We start from the raw sequence: 21,578 nt of genomic DNA, 5'->3' as shown, positions 1-21,578 counted from the left end.
TAAAATAAAAAAAAAAAATTGAAACAAACATAAAGCAGATGTTTATGCTCAATAAATCATAAATTGATGAGATAATTAAAAATAATTAAAATCGAACTTCGTATAAAACTTGAAAATAAAAGGGAAAAAACTTACTTTATTAAAAAGAAATTAGACTAAGGTTTAATTGTGTTTAGCAATACGAATAGAGTTCACAACTCAACTAAGCCCTGCCTTCTATTTTCGAAGATTTAGCTGTCGGGTTGTTCTTTTTTTAATCATTAAAAAAAAATCTTATTATCTACAAGAATGTTACGTCAATATCTAGAATCTCATAAAATTTAAATATCAAACATACACAAGTCATAATGTATCACTAACCTCGGTTACAAATGTCAAATATTCTTAATTTTTATAATAATTTAAAAAATAGGGTAAGGTAGAGTTGAATTATAACTGTATTTTCGTGTTGACACGAATAAAAAAATGTCAACTTACGAACAAACTCAAACTCTGATGTTTGGTTTACTTATTTATTTTTTCATTAAAAATGGAATTATTAATTAGTTTTCAGGAACGACGCTGTTATTTGTATTAATTTTTTTAATAATTTTCTAAGAACCGTTGCTTGAGCTGATATCATGGTTCGAGCGGCACAAGGTTTTGGCCTCGTAGAGAGCCGTTGGTCTTGCTGATGCCATTCACCTTCAACGCACTTGCTTGTTATTTTATTTATGATTTGATTTAGAGTATATTTTATTTTATTCTCAGTATTTAACTATTTTATATTTACTTTTTGTATCATGTTTAAAGGATATCAATGTCAATGACAATCATATTTTTTAATCATATTTTCTATCTCATCCTTAACGGGTTCTTCAAATTCACACAGAAGAAGAAGAATGAGACGTCCAATTCGCCATACCAGAAGTGTTGAAGCTCCCGGGATTTCTGTATTACTTCCTTGATCTCTACATCTATCTCACAATTACTGTAGAAGCTCTGTGATTCTAGTTTTTTGAAGTGATCGCACTCTTGAACTCGCTGAGCGGCCATATCTGAATTACGCATTCCCATACATGGAGTCTCCGCAAGGTGGATCCGAGAGGGATAAACCGCCGGACTCTTCCTCGTCCACTTCTCCCGTCTCCGTCGTTTCCAGTTTCTGGAAAGGTAATAGTCTAATTGTAAATCGTGTTCTCTCTCAATTCTTGTGCTTACTAGCTTAAGAAAATTACGTATTCTATGTTATGTTCTGATTCACAGCAGGGGCATTCATTTGTTAACTACGGGTATTATGCTTGATTTCTATGCGTTAGTTTGAATTTTGAGCTCAATTTTATTTAAGAAGACTAGAATTTTTATACTGAGAGGTTCTTGTCCATTGGAGAAAGGTAGTATGTCGCAATGCGAATTGTTGAGTTAAATTGTACTAACGAATATCAAAGGCATTTTGTGCTTTTGGATATGAAGTTCCAGTAAGACTATCAATTGCTGTCTCTTTGATTTAAGACTGCCTTGAAAAATTTACCCTCTTCTAACACAAAATGGTCATTGGTTTCCTATTTGCAGAGTTTGATTTAGAGGAGGAGAAAAGTGCATTGGATGAACAAGGACTTAGGATAGCTGAAAACCAAGAAAATAGCCAGAAAAATCGTCGGAAGCTTGCAGAAAGTACAAGAGGTTGTTGCTCATGTCCCCTTCTGTTATTCTTACAATTTTTCCTCTGAAAATATCTTTGCTAACGCTTTTCATTTTTAAAATTATTTTAATTGGGAACTCTGACAGATTTCAAGAAGGCTTCACCAGAGGATAAATTGAACTTGTATAATTCTCTACTTAAAAGTTACCAAGAGGAAGTTGACAATCTCACGAAGAGGGCAAAATTTGGAGAAAATTCTTTTCTTAACATCTATCAGAAACTTTATGAGGCTCCTGATCCTTATCCTGCTCTTGCTTCAATTGGTGTAAGTGCCAAAGACATTCATATGGGTGTTGCATTTAAGCAGCATCAGTGATTTGAACTTGTGAACATTTTTCTTTTTCATTATACTTTAATCCTACTTAATAGTATGGAATCTCTTTGAAAATATTTTTGTTGTACAACCAGATGTGAGCCTGATTTGGTAGAGTGTGAAGTATATTATGACAAAAGAAAAAAAGGAAGAAATATCGAAGTACTAGGATGAACAATGTGGAACGTTTCAGAAAAGTTTCTCCATGTTCTGTATTCAGTAATCCATAAATATATACTGAACTTATGAACGATCACGTGAAGTCTGAATTCACTGTCTTCTTGCGTCTCAATGGGGTAATGGAAATGAAGAACCATATTGATATGTTTTGTATTAAACCCTGTTGCTTTATGCTATTAGTCGTCTTTTAAAGATTTTGCTGCACAACGTTCTCTTTGCAGGAACAAGATTTGAAATTGTCTGAATTAGAATCTGAGAACAAGAAAATGAAAGTTGAGCTTGAGGAGTTTAGAACTGAAGCAACACATTTAAAGAATCAGCAGGCCACAATTAGAAGACTTGAAGAGCGCAATCGGCAATTGGAGCAACAGGTTACATTTTTTTTTTGTATGCTGTGATGAATGATGATAATAGTACATTGACATTTTTCCATATAACTAAATGATACGATAACACTATGGAATGGATTGAATATTCTCTCATCAATTTCCAAACCACAACACCTTCAAATCAATTTTGACCAACCGAAGGTTTAGGTTTAGACACAATTCCATTGTTGGACACTTTGAGCTTGGTGGAGGTCCCTTGGTTCATATCACTAATACTGCTAGTCAGTCTTGAGAGAGTAATATTCTAGTAGTAAACCTTCCACCTGGTATTCTTCATATTGAAAACGGAATCAGCAGAACAACCAAGCCGATTCATGCAGTAAAAAATATATTAAGAAATTGAATAGGACTAGCACATTCAAATTATACAAACAAATCTTGATTTTAGAGAATTAAAATTGGTCACTGGAAAAATTAGGTAGTTAATCATTACACTCTTCCTCGTTTCATCTGTTAATCTTATTTTAGTTGTCTAGATGGAGGAGAAAATTAAGGAAATTGTGGATATCAAGCAACGCAGTCTGGCAGAAGAAAACCAGAAGGCATTAGATGCAATAAAAGAAAGGTACCTTTCCTGTAGGGTTAATGGAATTGAACAAGTCTATATATGAGATATTTAGAATGTAAATGGCAATATCGATTAGATATGATGAAATAGTTTTGTGGGGATACATAGATTTTCTTCTTAAACTCAAATAGAAAATTCTATCAAATTAAAATGTTCTTAGTTTTGTTAGTATCTAATAAAGGAAAAGCTTCTATGATTCCCTCTTGTCACAATGGAGCAGATTTATTCTTATTCTTACTATTATTGCAATTATTCTATGATAGGACATTATTTTGTATCGATGATATCGAGAATTGATTTCTTTTTCCCATAGGACATTAATCTGGTTGAATAACAAATTCTTACTATTATTGCAATATGATTCCCTCTTGTCACAATGTCTATCATATCTTCTTCCTCCTCCCCATCCACCATCTCCAACACGATCTCAACTACCAGGGCGTCGACCTTTGGCCCAATCCCTCTTCACCACGCTGTCACAATCCATCCCACAAAAAACAACTTCATCATATGGCGCGCCCAGCTCCTCCCCTACCTACGAAGTACGAAGCTTATGGGCTACGTCGATGGCACCATTGCCGCACCTGCCAAGTTGGTCCCTTCCTCAACCACTGCTGGTGCTGACCTGGGTATTTCTAGAGACGTCATACCTGGGCANGAGCAGATTTATTCTTATTCTTACTATTATTGCAATTATTCTATGATAGGACATTATTTTGTATCGATGATATCGAGAATTGATTTCTTTTTCCCATAGGACATTAATCTGGTTGAATAACAAATTCTTACTATTATTGCAATATGATTCCCTCTTGTCACAATGTCTATCATATCTTCTTCCTCCTCCCCATCCACCATCTCCAACACGATCTCAACTACCAGGGCGTCGACCTTTGGCCCAATCCCTCTTCACCACGCTGTCACAATCCATCCCACAAAAAACAACTTCATCATATGGCGCGCCCAGCTCCTCCCCTACCTACGAAGTACGAAGCTTATGGGCTACGTCGATGGCACCATTGCCGCACCTGCCAAGTTGGTCCCTTCCTCAACCACTGCTGGTGCTGACCTGGGTATTTCTAGAGACGTCATACCTGGGCACCTGACCTGTCAAGCTTACTCCTTATTAAAAGTTTTTGGGTGTGCTTGTTGGCCTCATCTTCGCCCTTATAACAAACAAAAACTCTCTTTTCGATCCAAGGGATGTGTCTTTCTAGGCTACAGTTCTTTACATAAAGGGTATAAGTGTCTTGACACCGATTCTGGTCGTGTCTATATTTCTAGAGATTTCATATTTGATGTGAATGTTTTTCCGTTCAAGAGAGCCCCACCCAATTCTTCCCCAACCTTGCAGCCGACGCACAATGCCCCTAATTTGTGTACCTTGCATTTGGGTAGCAGCAGTACTAATTTGGATAATGATCATATGCATATATATGTGCCTACTAACTCTTTGGATGCAGAAAATCTGGTGTCCACATCAGCTTCGGAATTGTCGCTGCAATCCTCCGCGTCGCTGTCGCGCGAAGCGGCGTTGGATGTTTCGTGAATGATTGGGGCCTCGATCCTCCGCCAGCAAATGATATTACACAATACCCGGTCGGATCCTCAGCCACTGGTCAACCGGCTGCTGTAGCACCGGTTGCTCCCCTCGCAACAACTGGTACAGCTGTCCACTCAATTGTGGATCCTGTACCTGCTACTCATCCGTATGGTACTCGATTGAAGCACAATATCAAGAAACCCAAGGTGCGTATAGATGGAATAGTAACATATTCTGTAGTTTGGTCTTCTGCCTCTGAACCTACTTCACATATTACTGCTATGGAGCATCCCCTCTGGCGTCAGACAATGAATGATGAATTTCAGGCACTTCTAAAAAATAAGACATGGCACTTAGTTCCTCATTGTGCTGGTCTTAACGTTATTGATTGTAAATGGGTTTTCAAACTCAAGCAAAAGCCAGATGGCTCTATTGATCGCTACAAAGCACGCTTGGTTGCTAATGGGTTTAAACAACAGTATGACGTTGATTATGATGATACCTTTAGTCTAGTTATTAAGCCCACTACCTTTCGGCTCTTATTATCTTTTGCTATTTCTCGTGGTTGGGCTATTCGGTAGATTGATATTCAAAATGCTTTTCTTCCTGGCTTTCTTAATGAAGATGTTTATATGAATCAGCCCCTAGATTTGTTGATTTTCAACATCCTGATTATCTCTGCAAGCTGGATAAGTCGCTTTATGGCCTCAAACAAGCTCCGCGTGTCTAGTATTCTCGCTTTACACCTTCAAAGGATGATGTCTCTCTTTTCATTTTTAACAAGACGGGCATTCATATGTATATTCTCATCTATGTTGATGACATTATTATCATCAGCTCATCTTCTACGGCTACTGAGAAACTTCTTACCCAGCTTCGGGATGATTTTGCCATCAAGGATCTTGGCATTGATTTTCTTGGGATTGAGGTCTGCCATACTTCCAATAGACTTGTTCTGACGAACATAATTACATTCAAGATTTATTGTCCAGAACCAATATGCTCACTTCCAAAGGTGTGCCCACACTTATGCTTCCTAGTGAGAAGTTGTTATTGGATGGAGGTGAAAAGCTCTCGCCTGAGGATACTACTCGCTATCGGAGTGTCGTTGGTGCTCTCCAATATTTGTCTCTGACACGTCCTGATATATCCTTCTATGTCAACAGAGCGTGTCAGTTCATGTCATCCCCGACTTCTGTACATTGGGCGGCAGTCAAACGAATTCTTCGTTATCTACATGACACTATTGATATGGGCTTGTGTCTTACAAAGTCCAGCACTGATTTGCTGAGTGCCTTTTCGGATGCTGATTGGGCCAGGAATCCTGATGATCGTCGAAGCACTGGAGGCTATGCGATCTTCTTTGGTGGCAATCTTATCTCCTAGAGTTCAAGGAAACAATCGACAATTTCTAGTTCTAGTACGGAGGCCGAATATAAGGCGGTTGTTGATGCCACTGCCGCATTAATCTGGATTCAAGTCCTCTTGTGTGAGCTCGGGATCTCGCAAGCACGAACGCCTAGCCTGTGGTGTGACAACATTGGTCCCACGTATCCATCCGCCAATCCAATCTTTCATCGATGGACGAAGCATGTTGAGGTTGATTATCACTTCGTTCATGAACGAGTATCGACTCGTCAGCTTGATGTGCGACTCATATCTTCCAAAGATAAGCTCGCCGATATCATGACAAAGCCACTGTCAGCTCCTTCTTTTAGCAGTTTTAGGCGTAATCTGAACTTAGTAGTACATCGTCCAGATTGAGGGGGTGTTAAACGTAGGATAGATCATATCTGTACATAGTACTAATTTATTTGTTTGTTACCATGAATCAAGGATAAGTTGGCTTACACACTAACCTTCTTTCAGGTATGCCCGAACTTTCGTATTTTTCTATACAATTGGGTTGCATATTTTGGTATTTACATGTCTTTACAGAATGTCAGCTCTGAGCCATCTAAGGTACCCCATCTTTCAACTGATTGTTTTTCTTTTCAATTCATTGATTTTTACCTTTTTTTTTTCTTTCTTCAGCAATGGTCCTGATGAATTTCTTGCTGGAGATAAACATCTAAACCTCCCTCATGCACTTTAATCTCCTTGAATTTTGGTCTCGTCAGGAATACAGAACAAATTTTCATTACAGAACGAACATGAAGAGTTCAAAAGTACTGTACTGTATAAATAGGACACAATTGAATGTAGCAGTGGCTTTTTGAGTTCTGTCTGCTCGTTTTAAGTGATCGTAATTTTGTGGTATAGAGAGGTTCATACAGTCTAAATTTATATCAGTTGAGCAAATTTTGGATTGGTAAGTTGAAGCTGTTAGGAATCACGGATCTCCACAATGGTATGATATTGTCCACGCTCTCATGGCCTTGCTTTGGGCTTCCCCAAAATGTCTCATACCAATGGAATAGTATTCATCACTTACAAACCTATGATCTTCCACTAAATTAACCAACGTCGGACTCACTCCAACAGCATCCTTATTCTTTCGATATTAATAAGCGGTCAATGAAAAAATGGCATTTAACTGGTTTGGATGTCATGATCGGGCTGTTTAAAGGTGCCTCGAATAAAATATTTAAATTGGTTTCTTTAGAAGTTACATGTAAAGGAGTGAACTTTAATTTAATTAAATTCTTGTTAAAAAATGTACCTTGAACCCATCCTAATTCATGAACATCACCAATGGACTCAAAACTTTTGTGTTTCATCAAAGATGTTTGAATCATGACTTCCAACTTGGTTGAATTGCAAATTATTCAATCTTTGTGATCTGGTTATTGTTAGTTCAACGATGTATATTGATATGGACTTGAACTTCTCACACAAGACTCCGGTGAATATGTATGTTTTAACTGTCATGATTTTGATAGCTCAATTGGTTACGAACATGTAAATTTTATATCAACCGAATATGTAATTTAGCTTTTAAGGGGTGTATCATTTCTCAATTTTATCATCCACATTTGTAATCTTCAAATCTCGACTCCTAGTTTAGTATATATATATATATTTATTGGGTAACATTTTTAACATAAATCTCTGATGTTGATAATTCATTGGGCAGGTTTATGTCAATGGTCATGGTAGATGAATTATCATATAATATTTTAATATATTGTATCATCGTATCATCGTTTAATTTAAAATAAAAAGATATGGGTATCGTGTTTAGGATGGCGCATTAAGATGCAATAATTAGTATTATAATATTATAGATTTTTTAAAAAACTCTTTATTCCGAAATCAATAAGTCGTTGTAGTATAGTGGTAAGTATTCCCGCCTGTCACGCGGGTGACCCGGGTTCGATCCCCGGCAACGGCGTATAATTTTCACAATTTCCCTTTTATTTTCTTTTACTAATTAAATAACTTATTCTCTAAATGACAGACAACTATTATTTTTATTATTTTAGTCCACCCGCGTTCGATCCCTTATAACGGCGTGTGTTTCTTTTTCTCATTTTACTTTTACCAATTAAATAACTTCTATTATTTTTGGTGATTTTTAATTAATATATAAATGGTTTAAATTAATTATGACAACTATTATTTTTGGGCAATTTTTAATTAATATTAAATTGTTTTAATTTAATTATAAGAGTATTAATAGACATGCTAAACCTTATTTTCTTTAATTATACATTTTTTAGAATTAAAAAAAATAATTTATTTACTTTTATTTATTTTATCATAAAAAAAAGAAAAAAAAAAAAAAGATTTAGTTTTGCTTTCAGGCACGGAACTCAACGAAAATTTGAAATGGACGCAAACTGAAATTACATTAAAGTCAAAGGACTCGTTTGCAAAATGGGTCATTTTCTTTTTACCTCGATTTGCAACAATGGAAATGGATGGGCGACTCCCGCTGCCGTACTAGTGCTTTGGCCATGGAGCTGAAGCGACTCATCTTTGCTTAGCGCAGGTTTGATTATTCATCACTCTTCTTCCTTCCTTCTTCTTCTTCTTCTTCTTCTTCTTCTTCTTCTTTATCTTTCCCGCTAATCTTCTCTTCAGTTTCGTTTTGAAAATCTCACTGATTCGATCCCGATGGACGCCCCGTTTGAATCGTTCTTCTCTAAATGTTTCTGTTGGAAGTTAGGGTTTCTATTTGTTCTTATTATAATTTTGTGTTCCGTCTTTCAGAATTCACATTTCTCTCCCCATGTATTGGTTGAATTTTTGTAGTGACTGTATATGCTGGGTTGTAGCTCACCCAAGTTTCACTTGAGAGTACAGGATTTTCACTCCACAGGGTTCTGAAGAGAGGAGATGATTGATTAGGTGTGATGAAAGTTTGTTTGTTACAAGTTTCAAGTGCTAGTTTAAACATGCGTATCCACCTATTTATGTAGTGCAAGGTAGGGTTGGGGGTGGGGTTTTAATAGTTGAAATTTTAAATATGCAATGGGGAATGAAGTTCCTCAAGAAAGAGCGGTCAAGAAAGCCGCATAACCACCGTTTGTAATGCATTCTGGTGGTACTGAGGGGTACAACAATCTTGAAGAGTTTTCTTTTGTGTTTGAGGGTCATGAATGAATATAGGAAGAAGTTCTCAGTTTTCTAGGAAGTGTTTGATGTATCGATAGACGATAGCTAAGAGGCATAGACTTGGTGGTTAACTACAAACCTTAAGCATTCCGGTTGGAAAGGGGGGCGTGTTGTAGTGAATGTCACGACAAGACCTCTAGAGATAGTGGGAGGTGCACCATGATTTTTAGTGATGGTAGATCGTTTGAAAAGGACGTATGCCATGTTGTCGTGCTAGGACTATACCTATAGAGACAATTAGATCTCATGGTATACCTACGAGATAGTGTTGGGTAGAGACTCTCAAGTTATATTGATGTTATGACAAGTTTGACTCCTATACTCTGTGAGAATGTAGTACAACATTTAATCACCAAACTGATATCCCAACAGGGATGTTGAGTATGAATCTGAAACATACATGTTTCGTGTCTATGTGTTGTAGTTTAGTAGTAGCTGGGACATTCACTTGCTCTCATGAAATTCACAGGTAGTTACAGCTATTCGACGACAATTGATATGATACCCTTCGAAGCCATTTCAGGGGAAAAGGTGCAAAAGGTCCTAGAGAGCAAGTTGTTTAGTCCTGTTATAGTGTGAGGAGGGCGTAAGTGGCTTTAACGGCGTGAAGCATATACCCTTTAGGCACAAGATGCAAAAGTAGTAAGAGCCTCAACGAGACAAAGTACACAATGTATAAAGTGTACATTTTTCAGCAAAGAATATTAAAAATCCGCGTGAAATATGATTGAAAATTTGAAGACTGATGAAGTTTAAGGACAGAGTTTTGATTTCTTACAAATAAACCGCACAATCAATCGCAGAGATCTAAAAATTTAAACCTGTCATCACTGAGTAATTTCTTCCTTCCAATTTTGTTCATCAATAGAGTACAGTCCTCCATATTTTATGTTTTTAATTCAGTCATATTTCATGTTCCTTCGCATTTATTAGAGAGAGTGAGAGGGCACATTTCGGGTGAGAATGTTGAACAAAGGAGAACTACTAGTTTTTGTTTAAGTTTTCTCTTATTTACCTGATTTAGCCATAGTTTATTAAAACATTTGTTGCATCTAAGCGAGAAGTGCATGTGAATATGGTTGAGGCACATGATCCAGCGCACTTAAGAGCACCCATTTTGGGACTTTGTGGAACAAGGCCTATAAGTTGCTAAAGGCAGTAGCTGAAACTTAAATTTAGCGTGTTCACATTATTGCTAACTGGGAAGCTTTTTTTTTTTTTTTTTGGGGTAATCCCTTGGCTTGGTGGAGACTACTCTGCTCCATCTTTATAGTGAAAGTGTAACAACCCAAAAAACCTTGGGGGGAAGTCCAGAAGGGAAAGCCCAAAGAGGATAATATCTGTTAGTGGTGGGCTTGGGTTGTTACAAATTGTATCAGAGCCAGACATCGGGTGGCGTGCCACCGACGACGATGGGCTCCCAAGGGGAGTGGATTGTGAGATCTCACATCGGTTGGAGAGGAGAACAAAACATTTCTTTTAAGGGTGTGAAAACCTCTCCTTAACAGATGCGTTTTAAAACTTTGAGGGGAAGCCCAGAAGAGAAAGCCTAAAGAAGACAATATCTGCTAGCGGTGGGCTTGGACTGTTATAGAAAATCTAGTTTCTTACAAATAAACAACTTAAATTTAAAGTTGGATTCTTAGTAGCCTCATGCATGGATATTGAATCTCTAAAGGTTGTCACCAATTTCCATGTCCTTTGCCCATCTGTTGCTCTTTCTCACTCTGCTCTTTTGTTTGTATTGTTTATTTATCATTATTACTTTTGTTGATGGAATGACTGTTTCGTACTCGTCAGTTGGATCTTCATCTCTCTTTCATGATTTATTTACCACATACTTATTTTGGTTCTTTGGTTTTAGTAGTTATTGTCTTGCTGATGACATTAACTGATGAACATTTTCACCCAACTCCTGAACACAAGGCATAATGGTTTCAGAAATACTTCAACAGAGTCATCTAGTGGATGGGGAGGCTGAAGTAAATCTTCAGAAGCAAGGCAACGAACTCCCAAGTCAAATTTTGAATGGAAGACATGGAAAATCAGGCTCTGATAGAAGTAGTGTTAGACCTAGTTTAGATTATAACTGTGGAGATGATAATACTGGCATAGCTTCTTATAGGGATGTACCAAGCAGCGTAAATATAGATATTCAACCCGATACTTTACGTGTAAGTAAAACATGATTTCATTAGTAACTGATGACTATGTCCTTTTACTGCACTGTGTGTAAATACAATATGGTTTTACTTCAGAAGAAGGCAAGGCAGCAGAGAGAAATGACATTCCAAGATATGTGTAACAACCTGGACATCTTTGAGGATGATGATGAGGATGACGACGATGATAGTGACTGGGAACCTTTACAGAAACTCAGGGAAATAATGAAGTGGTTCTGTACAAATTGTACCATGGCCAACCTCGATGTTGCCGTACATTGTGACGTCTGTTTGTACTCCTTTTCAACATAATTTCCCTTTTTCTTCTGTCAACTTTTGTGTTCTGCATATTTAGGTGCATATTTTCTCTTGCAGTCATGTGGAGAACATAGAGAATCAGGAATATTGAAGCATGGGTTTTTTGCTCCTTCATTTTTACACGAATCAACTTTATTAGAGGCTGAGCTAGAAACGAGAACTGACAAAGGTGAGTCATGTTCTTGCTATTGGACATGTAGTGTTATCTTTCATTTTAATTCCTTAACCTTCTTCTTCTCTATGTATTCATGTATTCTTTTTTATTTTATTCGTTTGGTGAATGGGTGGTCATATTTCTGGTCATCTCGTATTATTTATTTTTTTAATATATGAGAAAACTGGCTGATGTTTTCGTTGAAAAATTACCAGATATAACGGCAGTATGGATATGTGGTGAAGTTATAATATTCTGAATTTAATTGGATGTATTATATTTCCCCGGCTATTTCTTTTCTCCTCTCTGTCATTTGATACGTGTGCTGTGATCATTTTTCAATCAACGTTTGTATAAGTTCTTGTATTAAGATATTGGACCCTTTTGTGTCAACCATTTGACACATCTCTCCAACACTATGAAAGTTGCAAATCTTAGGGAGAATTGACGCTTTTTCCTGGTTAGCTTTGGGGAGTATTAACAGCTTGGACAAATCCTAAGAAATCTCTTCTTTTACTTGGTTTTCATTGGTGTGCTGTGTTCGTGGGTGTCTTTGAAGATTTTTTTCTTTGATGGTGTGGTGTTGGCTTCTGATAGAGAGTTGGCATTTCTAGGGGTCTTTTGTTTTGTTTCCTCCTCTCTCTGTCTCTTGGAAAACCAAGCTTTCATTAAGAAGAAATGAAATGGCACAAGAGGGCCAACATTGGCCAGAAGATGAAAAATGGGCCTACAAAGACGATAGCCCAAAAGGAGACAAATAAGTACTAGCCTAATGAACAAGAAAAAAGCTCCAATCCAGAAGGAAAAGAATCCTTTTGAGTATCTATAAGATACTAATATGATGGAGAAAATTATGTTGGACCTTTTGTTTAAGGATTAAGGTCATTTTCCATTGCGAGTCGGTTTTTACACTATTTGAATGAAGGAGCCTTGGGTATAACAGGTATTTGAAGGCTTTGGAGTTTTGACGCATTTTAAGGTCTCTCTTTAGTTGGAACTTTAGCTATTTTGTAATTATCCCCTTTTCCAGTCACCAATAGTTGTCTGCTGCTTGTAATTTCAGTTTTTCTTGGTAGTCCTTGTTTTTATGTCTTTTTTTTACTTTCATTGGTCGTTATTTATTGCTTTCAAGAGTCTAACTGCAGTTATTCTTATGCTGTATTTGCAGGCATGGTTTCACAAGTATCAACGTCTAATAGTTCCACGGCAATAGGCTTTGATGAGAGAATGTTGCTGCATTCAGAAGTATGGGAATTTGTTTAAAACTTTTATGTTCTAGATTCTCAAGCATTCTATTTTTTTTTCCATTTCTTTTGTTTCTCTATGTGTGGATGCAACACATGTCTTCTCCTGTGTTCTCCCGTGGAAACCTCATGGTTTAATTCTATACTGCAAATTTCTTTTTCATGTGAAATAAGGGGGCTGTCCGGAAAGCTAAAGCTACAATATGAGGAGAGTCTCATGTTGTGAAATATGTTTTCTGTTATCCACTTTGCTCCTACATAGTGTTTCCTTTACAATAAAGTTACAGAGGACCAAATTCATCTTCTCCTTCATTGCAACTAAGTTCTAGAGCTTCCTACCCATCTCTAAGGCTTATCCTAGTGTTCATTCCTATTGCTAAATATGGCTTTGATACAGCTGATATATGCTCATTTTTCTACTTAAGTTATTTGGACAAATGTTGTCATGGATCACTCTTTTGGAGGCTTTAGTTTAAAATAAACCAAAGAACTTTGGGGGTTTTTTACCCTAGTTTGGATGAGTTTTGGGATTTGGTTAAATTTCTAGCTTCCTCCTGTCAAGATTTTTTTACTTTATAATATGGTTGCCAACTGGGAGCCGTTTCTAAATTCCCTTGGCCTTGAGGGCAAGTCCTTATCCCTCCTTTTTGTAATCTTCTCTTCCTTAATAAAAATGTTTTTTCGTATAAAAAAGGAAAGAAAAAAAGAAAAAGAAAAATGTAACATGTCTAAATGTGTTCTTATTTAATTTAATCTTCTCTTCTTTAATAAAAACGTTTTCTTTCCCTTTTTAAAATCTAAATTTAATTTATTTTTATTGTTTCGATTTGTTTATGCAAATGGCATGTCACTGTGTTCTTATTTGTTATATCCATGCTCTTGTCTGGGTCTGTGGTTTAGATTGAAAATGATTTTTGCATACTATGTTGTTGGAAACTTTTTTAAGTCGTTGGTTTTCTAGAACTTTACTTCCTGTTTGGTGGTGTTCTTGCTAGAGAAGGTTGAAATGAAGTCACACCCGCACCCAGAAAGACCAGATCGTCTGAGAGCTATTGCTGCTAGCTTGGCTACAGCTGGTAATCTTTACTTCACCGTTTTTTTGTTTTTTGTTTTGTTTTGTTTTTTTTTTGTTTTTTGTTTTTAAGGTAGGAAATATTTGGGTTAATGATTACTATTTAATATGTTTTTATATAGTTTATTGCTTTCAATCTTTTATCATTGGATTCTAAGCAATGGAAATTTTTTATTGCGTATAGGAATTTTTCCTGGAAGATGCTATCCTATCCCAGCGAGAGAAATTACCAAAGAAGAACTTGAGATGGTAAGGAACTACATTTATTTTCAGGCATTCTTTTAAATTTGGTGAGAACTAATTTCATTGGTAGATGAAGTATCCAAAAGGAATCTAAAGCCTCGTAAATGCCATCTGGTGGAAAGCTACCCAATCAAATAGGGATGATGATAATAGAAATTGGGCAATTACAAAAATGAACTATAAAGAGGAATCTAAGTTTTATATAAAGAAGAAAAATGAATGATGAGCATACTCTAAAATTTTGACATAAATTTTTTTGATATAGACATTGACAAGTAATGGTGGGTGGTATAGATTTGTTTACTAATGTTGACTGATATATCAATGAATATGCATGAAAATTGATGATGTGGTTACTGGTAACAATTTTCATAAATGTTGTATCAATGAAATATCATGGATGATAAGGGAATTATTGACAAAATGTTGATGATTGGAGGAAAAAAAGTGTCATGTGAATCGATGTTCATTATTTTAATTTGTGGATTTGTCCATAGATATCTTGATAGTAATGCTGGTACTTTTTCCTTAAATATGACTTCCCTTCATTTATCTTATGAGAAGCATTTTGTGATTTACCGTTATTTTATGAGAATCATTTTGTGATTTATTTATTTTACTATACACTGGGATAAAGGTTCACTCCGCGGAGAATATTCAAGCTGTTGAGGTGTCGAGCAATGTTATTTCTTGGTATGTTCATAATGGCCATTCTCTCTCTATTGTTTGTTATATAGAATGATAAAATGCAGTTGCTTCTATCTGACTAGATTATATATGACCTTGTTTATTGTATATTCAAGTATGAATGATGAAATAAACTTTTTGTAACTCATGCTGACTCAAATGGAAAGAATTAATTGTAGACCCAGTCCTTGTGGACAATGAAACCATAGAGGTTTATAGAAAGAGGAACCTTAAAGGCATTGTATTTAAGATTGAATTGAGAAGGCCTATGATTACATGACTAAATGTTTTTGGATAAGGCTTTCGAGAAGAAGGGGTTTGGTTATAAGTGTGGAGGTCTAGGATGTCGAGTTGCGTCAGAAATGTGAAGGAGGTCGAGAGGGATGATTTTTACCTCTAGAGGTCTTAGGCAGGTAGTCTCTTTCTCTCCTTTTCTTTTTATTCGAGTGGTCGATGTTCCAAGTAGATTAGTTTATACCAAATGGGATAAGAGCTGTTTTAAGGATTTCCTTGCAGTTATAGGGAGAGACTTCACCTTTTGCACCTCCCATTCATGGACGATGCTCTATTCTTTTGTTATAGTGATGTAACTTTGTTAATTTGAATAGGTTACCTTCCTTCTTTGAAGCGATGTCGAGTCTCAAGATTAATATAAGGAACTCCATTATGGGTATTAACTGTGAATCATGATCGCTCTAAGTTGAATACTTGGGCATCTTTAGTGGGTTCACGATGTTCTGTTTGCTGATTGCTTTTTCTATGAGATATTGGCTATGATGTTCACGATGTTCTGTTTGCTGATTGATTGTGGGTTTATTTTTTATGGCAGTTATTTCACACCTGACACTTATGCAAATAAGCATTCAGCACAGGCTGCTAGGCTTGCAGCCGGTTTATGTGCTGATCTTGCTTCAGAAGTTTTTTCTGGTCGTGCCAAAAATGGTTTTGCTCTGGTATGAAAGTTAACATGCTCGAATCCCCAAGTTTATTTCATTGTTATTAAAAGAAAAAGGATTTTTTTGTAATGCTCCTTTATAATGTTGTCTGACTGTGTTTTAAATCTCAGGTTCGTCCTCCTGGTCACCATGCAGGTGTTAAACAAGCCATGGGGTTTTGCCTCCATAACAATGCGGCAGTATCTGCATTGGCAGCTCAGGCTGCTGGTGCTAAGAAGGTTTTAATAGTTGATTGGGTAAGGTCAATGTTTTTCTCCCAAGTTGTAGGGCCTACAACTGGTTTTAATTCTCTCTCACAATTTTTTTTCTCTCTCTCTCTCTATTCATTCTAATTCTATCTACTTTAGGATGTTCATCATGGAAATGGAACACAGGAAATATTTGAGCAAAATAAATCGGTATGCTCTTTATGAATAGAACTTCTCTACCTTGTGGTTTACCTTCCTTTTCTGATCTCTTATTTGCAAAAGATGGAAAAATTTGCTTGACAAGATGATTTCACTGTTGTAAGTTTTAATCACAAGCCTGTATTGGGGTTCATGAATATATCTATTATATTAATGTCTGGAACATTCTTGTGATGAATTGGGACCTTTTCAAAACTGCTTAATTTATTACTGTAGGTTTTCTAACATGCATTTACTTGAGTTTTCTTCTACTGTTTCACATATTTGTACAAACAGAGGTTATCTTTGTGATTTTCCTTCTAGTCATTTCAGGACTTTGTACAGTTTCAATAACAATTTTGACCCAATTTTGTAGGTCTTGTATATATCTTTACATAGGCATGAATTCGGTAGATTCTATCCTGGAACTGGAGCTGCTGATGAGGTAACTGGTTATCTTTTAAAATCCTGCACCTCACTTTATCGTGTGGGCTAAGTTAACCATGTGGTTTTCATCCCTATCATTTGTGGCCTGGATACTTTTTCTAGCAATGAAGAATTGCAAACATAGTTTATATTTCTTTGTTGGAGTGCATTAGTTTATATTTCTTTGTTGGAGTGCATGGAAAGATGAGCTTATTATGTGCTAGGGTTGTTGATCCTTTGTTCCAATCTATTTTTACTAGGACTATTGTTATCAGTGTTTATGGCAAGAGAGAAATCATGATTTTTCAAGGAAACCGTTTAGATTGCGCAGAGGATGGGCCTAGCAAGTGTTTGATACATATCCAATTTGTCCCAAAAGAAAAAAAAGTTTAAACACTTTAGCTCAAGTGACATAATCGTTCAACTTATGTTTGCAAGTGCATAACACCTAATTATCTATCTGTTGTGTTTAACATATTTGACATTTTTAACAAGTTTCCTATATGTGTTCAACTAGTATTGGAGTGTTGGTTTTGTACATGGACGTGCAGTGTCCGAGTTTTAAGCATATCTGCTAAAAAATTAACTAGTGAAATTGGAATGAAATGACAATATTCTATCTGTCCAATTTTTTAGTAACACATTGTTTATTTTTATTTTCATTTTTTATCTAGCAAAGAGTTGGATAATAATAGAGAATCATATTTATTACCATATAAATTTTATTTTATTTTTCTTTTTGGTTCTTTTACTTATATTGTATGTATAATTATAAATGACAATTGTTTCTCTGTGCCTTGCTTCACTGTATAACTTTTTTTCTTGTGCACTTTGGTCTCCAACCAACCAAAATGCTTGCTGCCTTGGAGTGGGCTTTCTACTGTGAGAACATTAATTATTTAAAACTATTCACTTCTTTAGGTTGGCACGATGGGAGCAGAAGGATATTGTGTGAATGTTCCTTGGAGTCAGTCGGGAGTTGGTGATAATGATTACATTTTTGCATTTAAGCAAGTTGTGCTTCCCATAGGTTATTTCCATTGCCTTTACTTGTTTAATCTTGTGTCAAAATATTTTCTGGATATAAAATGAAATAGTGTGGAACATTTTCTATCGCACCTAACAATAATCATCCCTTTAGAAAAGAACATTCCTATTACAGGGAGTGATAAATTGATGTTTGAATTGGGCCGTGTATATGATTTCCGATGATATGAATAGTTTTATCATTAATGCATTTATGGTGGCTATATTTTATCTCCAGATATTTCTCAATTTGATCATGTTTGCTCCCATCGGTTTTTAAGTTTGATATCTTAACTCCAATTGTTCACCTTTTCATTTTTTAATTTTCTATTTGTTTTTCTTTTAAGAAGAGCCATATGTATCGTACTCTGATTTATTACTCTGGGTTCCTCTCCAGTCCCCCCTAAATAATTAATTAGATAAATAAGTTGTTGCTTGTTTCTACATCACCTCATCAGAATATACATATATATATATTTTAAGTTGTTAAATGGTTTGATGACATTTTCTTGTATGACATAGGAATGTATCCTGAATCTTAATGATGGTATTTGAAAATTAATACTCCCTAAACAACATTTAAGAACCCGTTGAGGTTTGAGAAAAAGATATATAAGGTTCTTTACTTCCTTTAATAATCTTTTATTTCAGAAAATTGTTATTTTGAATATCATCCACTGGTTTCTTGTTGAAAGTGTTTCTCATGGACAGGAGATGAAAAATATTTGCGTAACTGCCTGCAAAAAAATTACCTTTTTGTTCAAAATTTCCAATCTTCCATTTGTTGATCCTGCACTATGTTATGGCTGTGTTGCCCCTCTGAATGTCGAGGGCCTCGTCTTTCAACTTGCCATTTGTCTGGCTTTCAAGAATGAAAGTAAAACCTGGTGTCTCAGTTTCAATTTTGGCCATGTTATCAAGAAATTTGGAAGAACACAGTATACTTTTTGGTGACAAGGAGAGAAACTCTCAAGACTTTTGGATTAGGGTCAAAATTAATGTTTTTCGATGGTTTTATTTTGTTACTAGAGGTTTTTTTTATAATCACCAACCTGTACGACTATACTTTTGATGATGGCTTAACGGAGAAGCTTTGTTGTTATATGGTTTGGCCTCTGGAACATATGCAATTCTCTTATTTGTTACTTCTTCTCATCGTTACAATTATCTTCATATTATTGAAAAAAAGGAAGAAAAGGTGAGAGATATTGAATTTGACCTTGTAATAATTCTCATTATAAGTCTATTTATGGGAATGAAGAGCACTATTTTTAAAAAATATCTAGAGCACTAATTTTAAGCTTTATTTTTCAAATGTTGAAGGTGCTGTCTAGTACTAATTTGAACTCCTCATTTCTGATATACTTTTATCTTGACTCATTGCAGCTTCTGCTTTTGCCCCTGATCTCACTATCATATCAGCAGGATTTGATGCTGCAAGGGGTGATCCATTGGGAATGTGTGATGTAAGGATTTTCTTATTGAATGATTGTTATATTATTGGGCAATTTTCTCTATTTTGATTCACAGTTTAAATTTCTTGAGTTCTGTTCTATCATGACTTCTGGTTCATATTAAACAACTTCGTTTTTCTTCTCAAATTCCAGGTAACTCCTGCTGGGTATGCACAGATGACTTACTTGTTGAATATCGTCTCCGGTGGGAAGTTGCTAGTTATTTTAGAAGGCGGGTCTGTTCCTCATTTCTTGATCCTTGTGGCTTGCGCTCAGAGTTGGTTAAATGTATTTTCTCCTGCCTAGTGCTAAGTTGATTGAGATTTCTGTTTGCAGCTATAATCTTCGTTCCATATCATCTTCAGCTACTGCAGTAATCAAGGTGCCTTTTCTAAACAATGGAAAAACGAAAACTGAAATTGAGCAGTATTTATTATTTTGTCTTAGAAGTTGCTAATATTTTCTTGTCTCTAATTCTTATCTCTAGTTAAGCTGAAGCATTATGTATGCTGCCTATTTCCATGCTTATATTTCAGGGTGCTTAGGATATAACTTATTCTACCTCATTAATTATTTACGTTTCTGTTGTGGCAATAAAAAAGGTATTGCTGGGAGAAAGTCCTGGATGCGATTTGGACGATCCTTTACCCTCCAGAGCTGGGATGAAAACTGTACTAGACGTGCTTGCGATTCAAAAGAATTTTTGGCCCGTGCTGGAATCTAGCTTTTCACAATTACAATCACAGTACGAGATATATACAACGCAAAGAAGTAAGGACTTTCTCTTCCTTTTGCTTGCATGTGCATTGCATGTAGGGGAAGATTGTTACGGTAATCGGTTTAACTAGGCTGGAGCTGAGGTAGATAACTTGAGTGATTGGATGTAAATTTGAAGTAAAGAACCATTTTAACCAAGTTTATCCTTTCCTTTGCCTTAGAAATTAATTTGGAATTTTGGGTAAAGAAAATTTATGGCTAATTCTCCAATTGAAGCAGAAAGCAGTGGTAGGAAGGATTAGAAAAGATTCCACCTTGCAACTTCTGTGGACATGGGTTTACCAATCACCAATATGATAATATGATTATTTGAGTTATGTCCTCTTTGGACTTTCCTTTCCGGGCTTTCCCTCAAGGTTTCTAAAACGCGTTTGCTAGGGCTTTTCCTCAAGGTTTTTAAAACGCATTTGCTAGGGGGAGGTTTCTACACCCTTATAAAGAATATTTCGTTTTTCTCTCCAACCATTGTGAGATCTCACAATCCACCTCCCTTCGAGGCCAAGCGTCCTTGCTGGCACTTGTTCCCCTCTCCAACCGATGTGGGATCTCACAATCCACCTCCTTTAGATCCCAGTGTCCTCATTGGCATTCGTTCCCCTCTCCAACCTACGTGGGATCTCATAATACGCCCTCCTTCGGAGCCCAGCGACCTCCTTGGCACTCGTTCCTCTCTCCAATTAATGTGGGATCTCAAAATACACCCCCCTTTTAGGGCTCAGGGTCCTCGCTGGTACTTGTTGCTCTCTCCAACCGATATGGGATCTCACAATCCACCCCCTTTTAGGACCCAGCGTCCTCGTTGGCACACCACCCGGTGTCCACTCCCTTTGCAGATATAACCCTCTAGTATTTTAGTTGTAGATATATTATGAGTTGAACTTAGGTTAGCAAATGTTATTAAAGTTATGAGTTTCTAGTTTTATTAGTGGTTGCATGTCTAGGATCAATTGTTCCGACCTCAAACATTTTGTGGCAGACACTTGTCTTGTCTTGTCTTGGTGGATCTTAAAGCTTTATGATCTCGTGCCTTCTCATATGCAGGAAAACCACGGAAGAAGAGAGGACGGGGTGTTGTGCCTCCATTATGTTGGCGATGGAGTCGGAAGAAGCTGTTGTATCATCTACTAAAAGGACAACTTCGTGTAAGAGGAAAGGGTTTCTAACGTATTATTTTGTGCTTTTCATTTTCATCAACACTTCCATTCCTCATAATTTTGTTAATCTCTGTATTCCCTTGAGTCTCAGGATTCCCTGGATATTTGTAGCTCTTGTTATTGTTTAGTGGCACATTTCTGACAGGAGTTGCCAGTTGAAAGCTTAGAATTTTTATGTACTGTTGGTTCACCAAATGCAACTTCACCCTTGTTATCTTTCTCCATCCCACTGTCCATTTTATAGGTGGATTAACTCATACAAGGAAAAGAAAATAACCCAAAGGG

The 21,578-nt window shown here is 36.3% G+C and overlaps 1 protein-coding gene and 1 non-coding gene across 8 annotated transcripts; both read left to right on the top strand.

Annotated features, from left to right (window-relative positions):
• The first annotated feature begins 7,936 nt into the window (after positions 1 to 7,936).
• On the top strand, positions 7,937 to 8,008 carry TRNAD-GUC. Its single transcript has one exon. It is a non-coding gene; the product is annotated as a tRNA-Asp (tRNA).
• A 492-nt stretch (positions 8,009 to 8,500) lies between these two features.
• Positions 8,501 to 21,517, top strand: LOC111793444 (histone deacetylase 15). Of its 7 annotated transcripts, none has more exons than XM_023675320.1 (18): positions 8,501 to 8,608; positions 11,102 to 11,408; positions 11,496 to 11,681; positions 11,772 to 11,883; positions 13,037 to 13,113; positions 14,113 to 14,188; positions 14,369 to 14,433; positions 15,065 to 15,120; positions 15,944 to 16,067; positions 16,181 to 16,306; positions 16,418 to 16,468; positions 16,833 to 16,901; positions 17,804 to 17,912; positions 19,295 to 19,374; positions 19,516 to 19,598; positions 19,699 to 19,744; positions 19,965 to 20,133; positions 21,181 to 21,517. In XM_023675320.1, exons 2-18 carry the CDS (start codon positions 11,166 to 11,168, stop codon positions 21,300 to 21,302), a joined length of 1,794 nt encoding a protein of 597 aa, XP_023531088.1. In that variant the 5' UTR covers positions 8,501 to 8,608; positions 11,102 to 11,165; the 3' UTR covers positions 21,303 to 21,517. The 7 variants fall into 7 exon arrangements, with proteins under 7 accessions (XP_023531088.1, XP_023531085.1, XP_023531090.1 ...); XM_023675317.1 differs by having other exon boundaries at positions 11,493 to 11,681; XM_023675322.1 differs by having other exon boundaries at positions 8,502 to 8,608; positions 11,176 to 11,408; positions 11,493 to 11,681.
• The last annotated feature ends 61 nt before the right edge of the window (positions 21,518 to 21,578 follow it).

Source organism: Cucurbita pepo, chromosome LG04 (assembly GCF_002806865.2).
Source record: "Cucurbita pepo subsp. pepo cultivar mu-cu-16 chromosome LG04, ASM280686v2, whole genome shotgun sequence".
Classification (NCBI taxonomy): Eukaryota; Viridiplantae; Streptophyta; class Magnoliopsida; order Cucurbitales; family Cucurbitaceae; genus Cucurbita; species Cucurbita pepo.
This window is presented reverse-complemented; position numbering and strand designations above follow the sequence as displayed.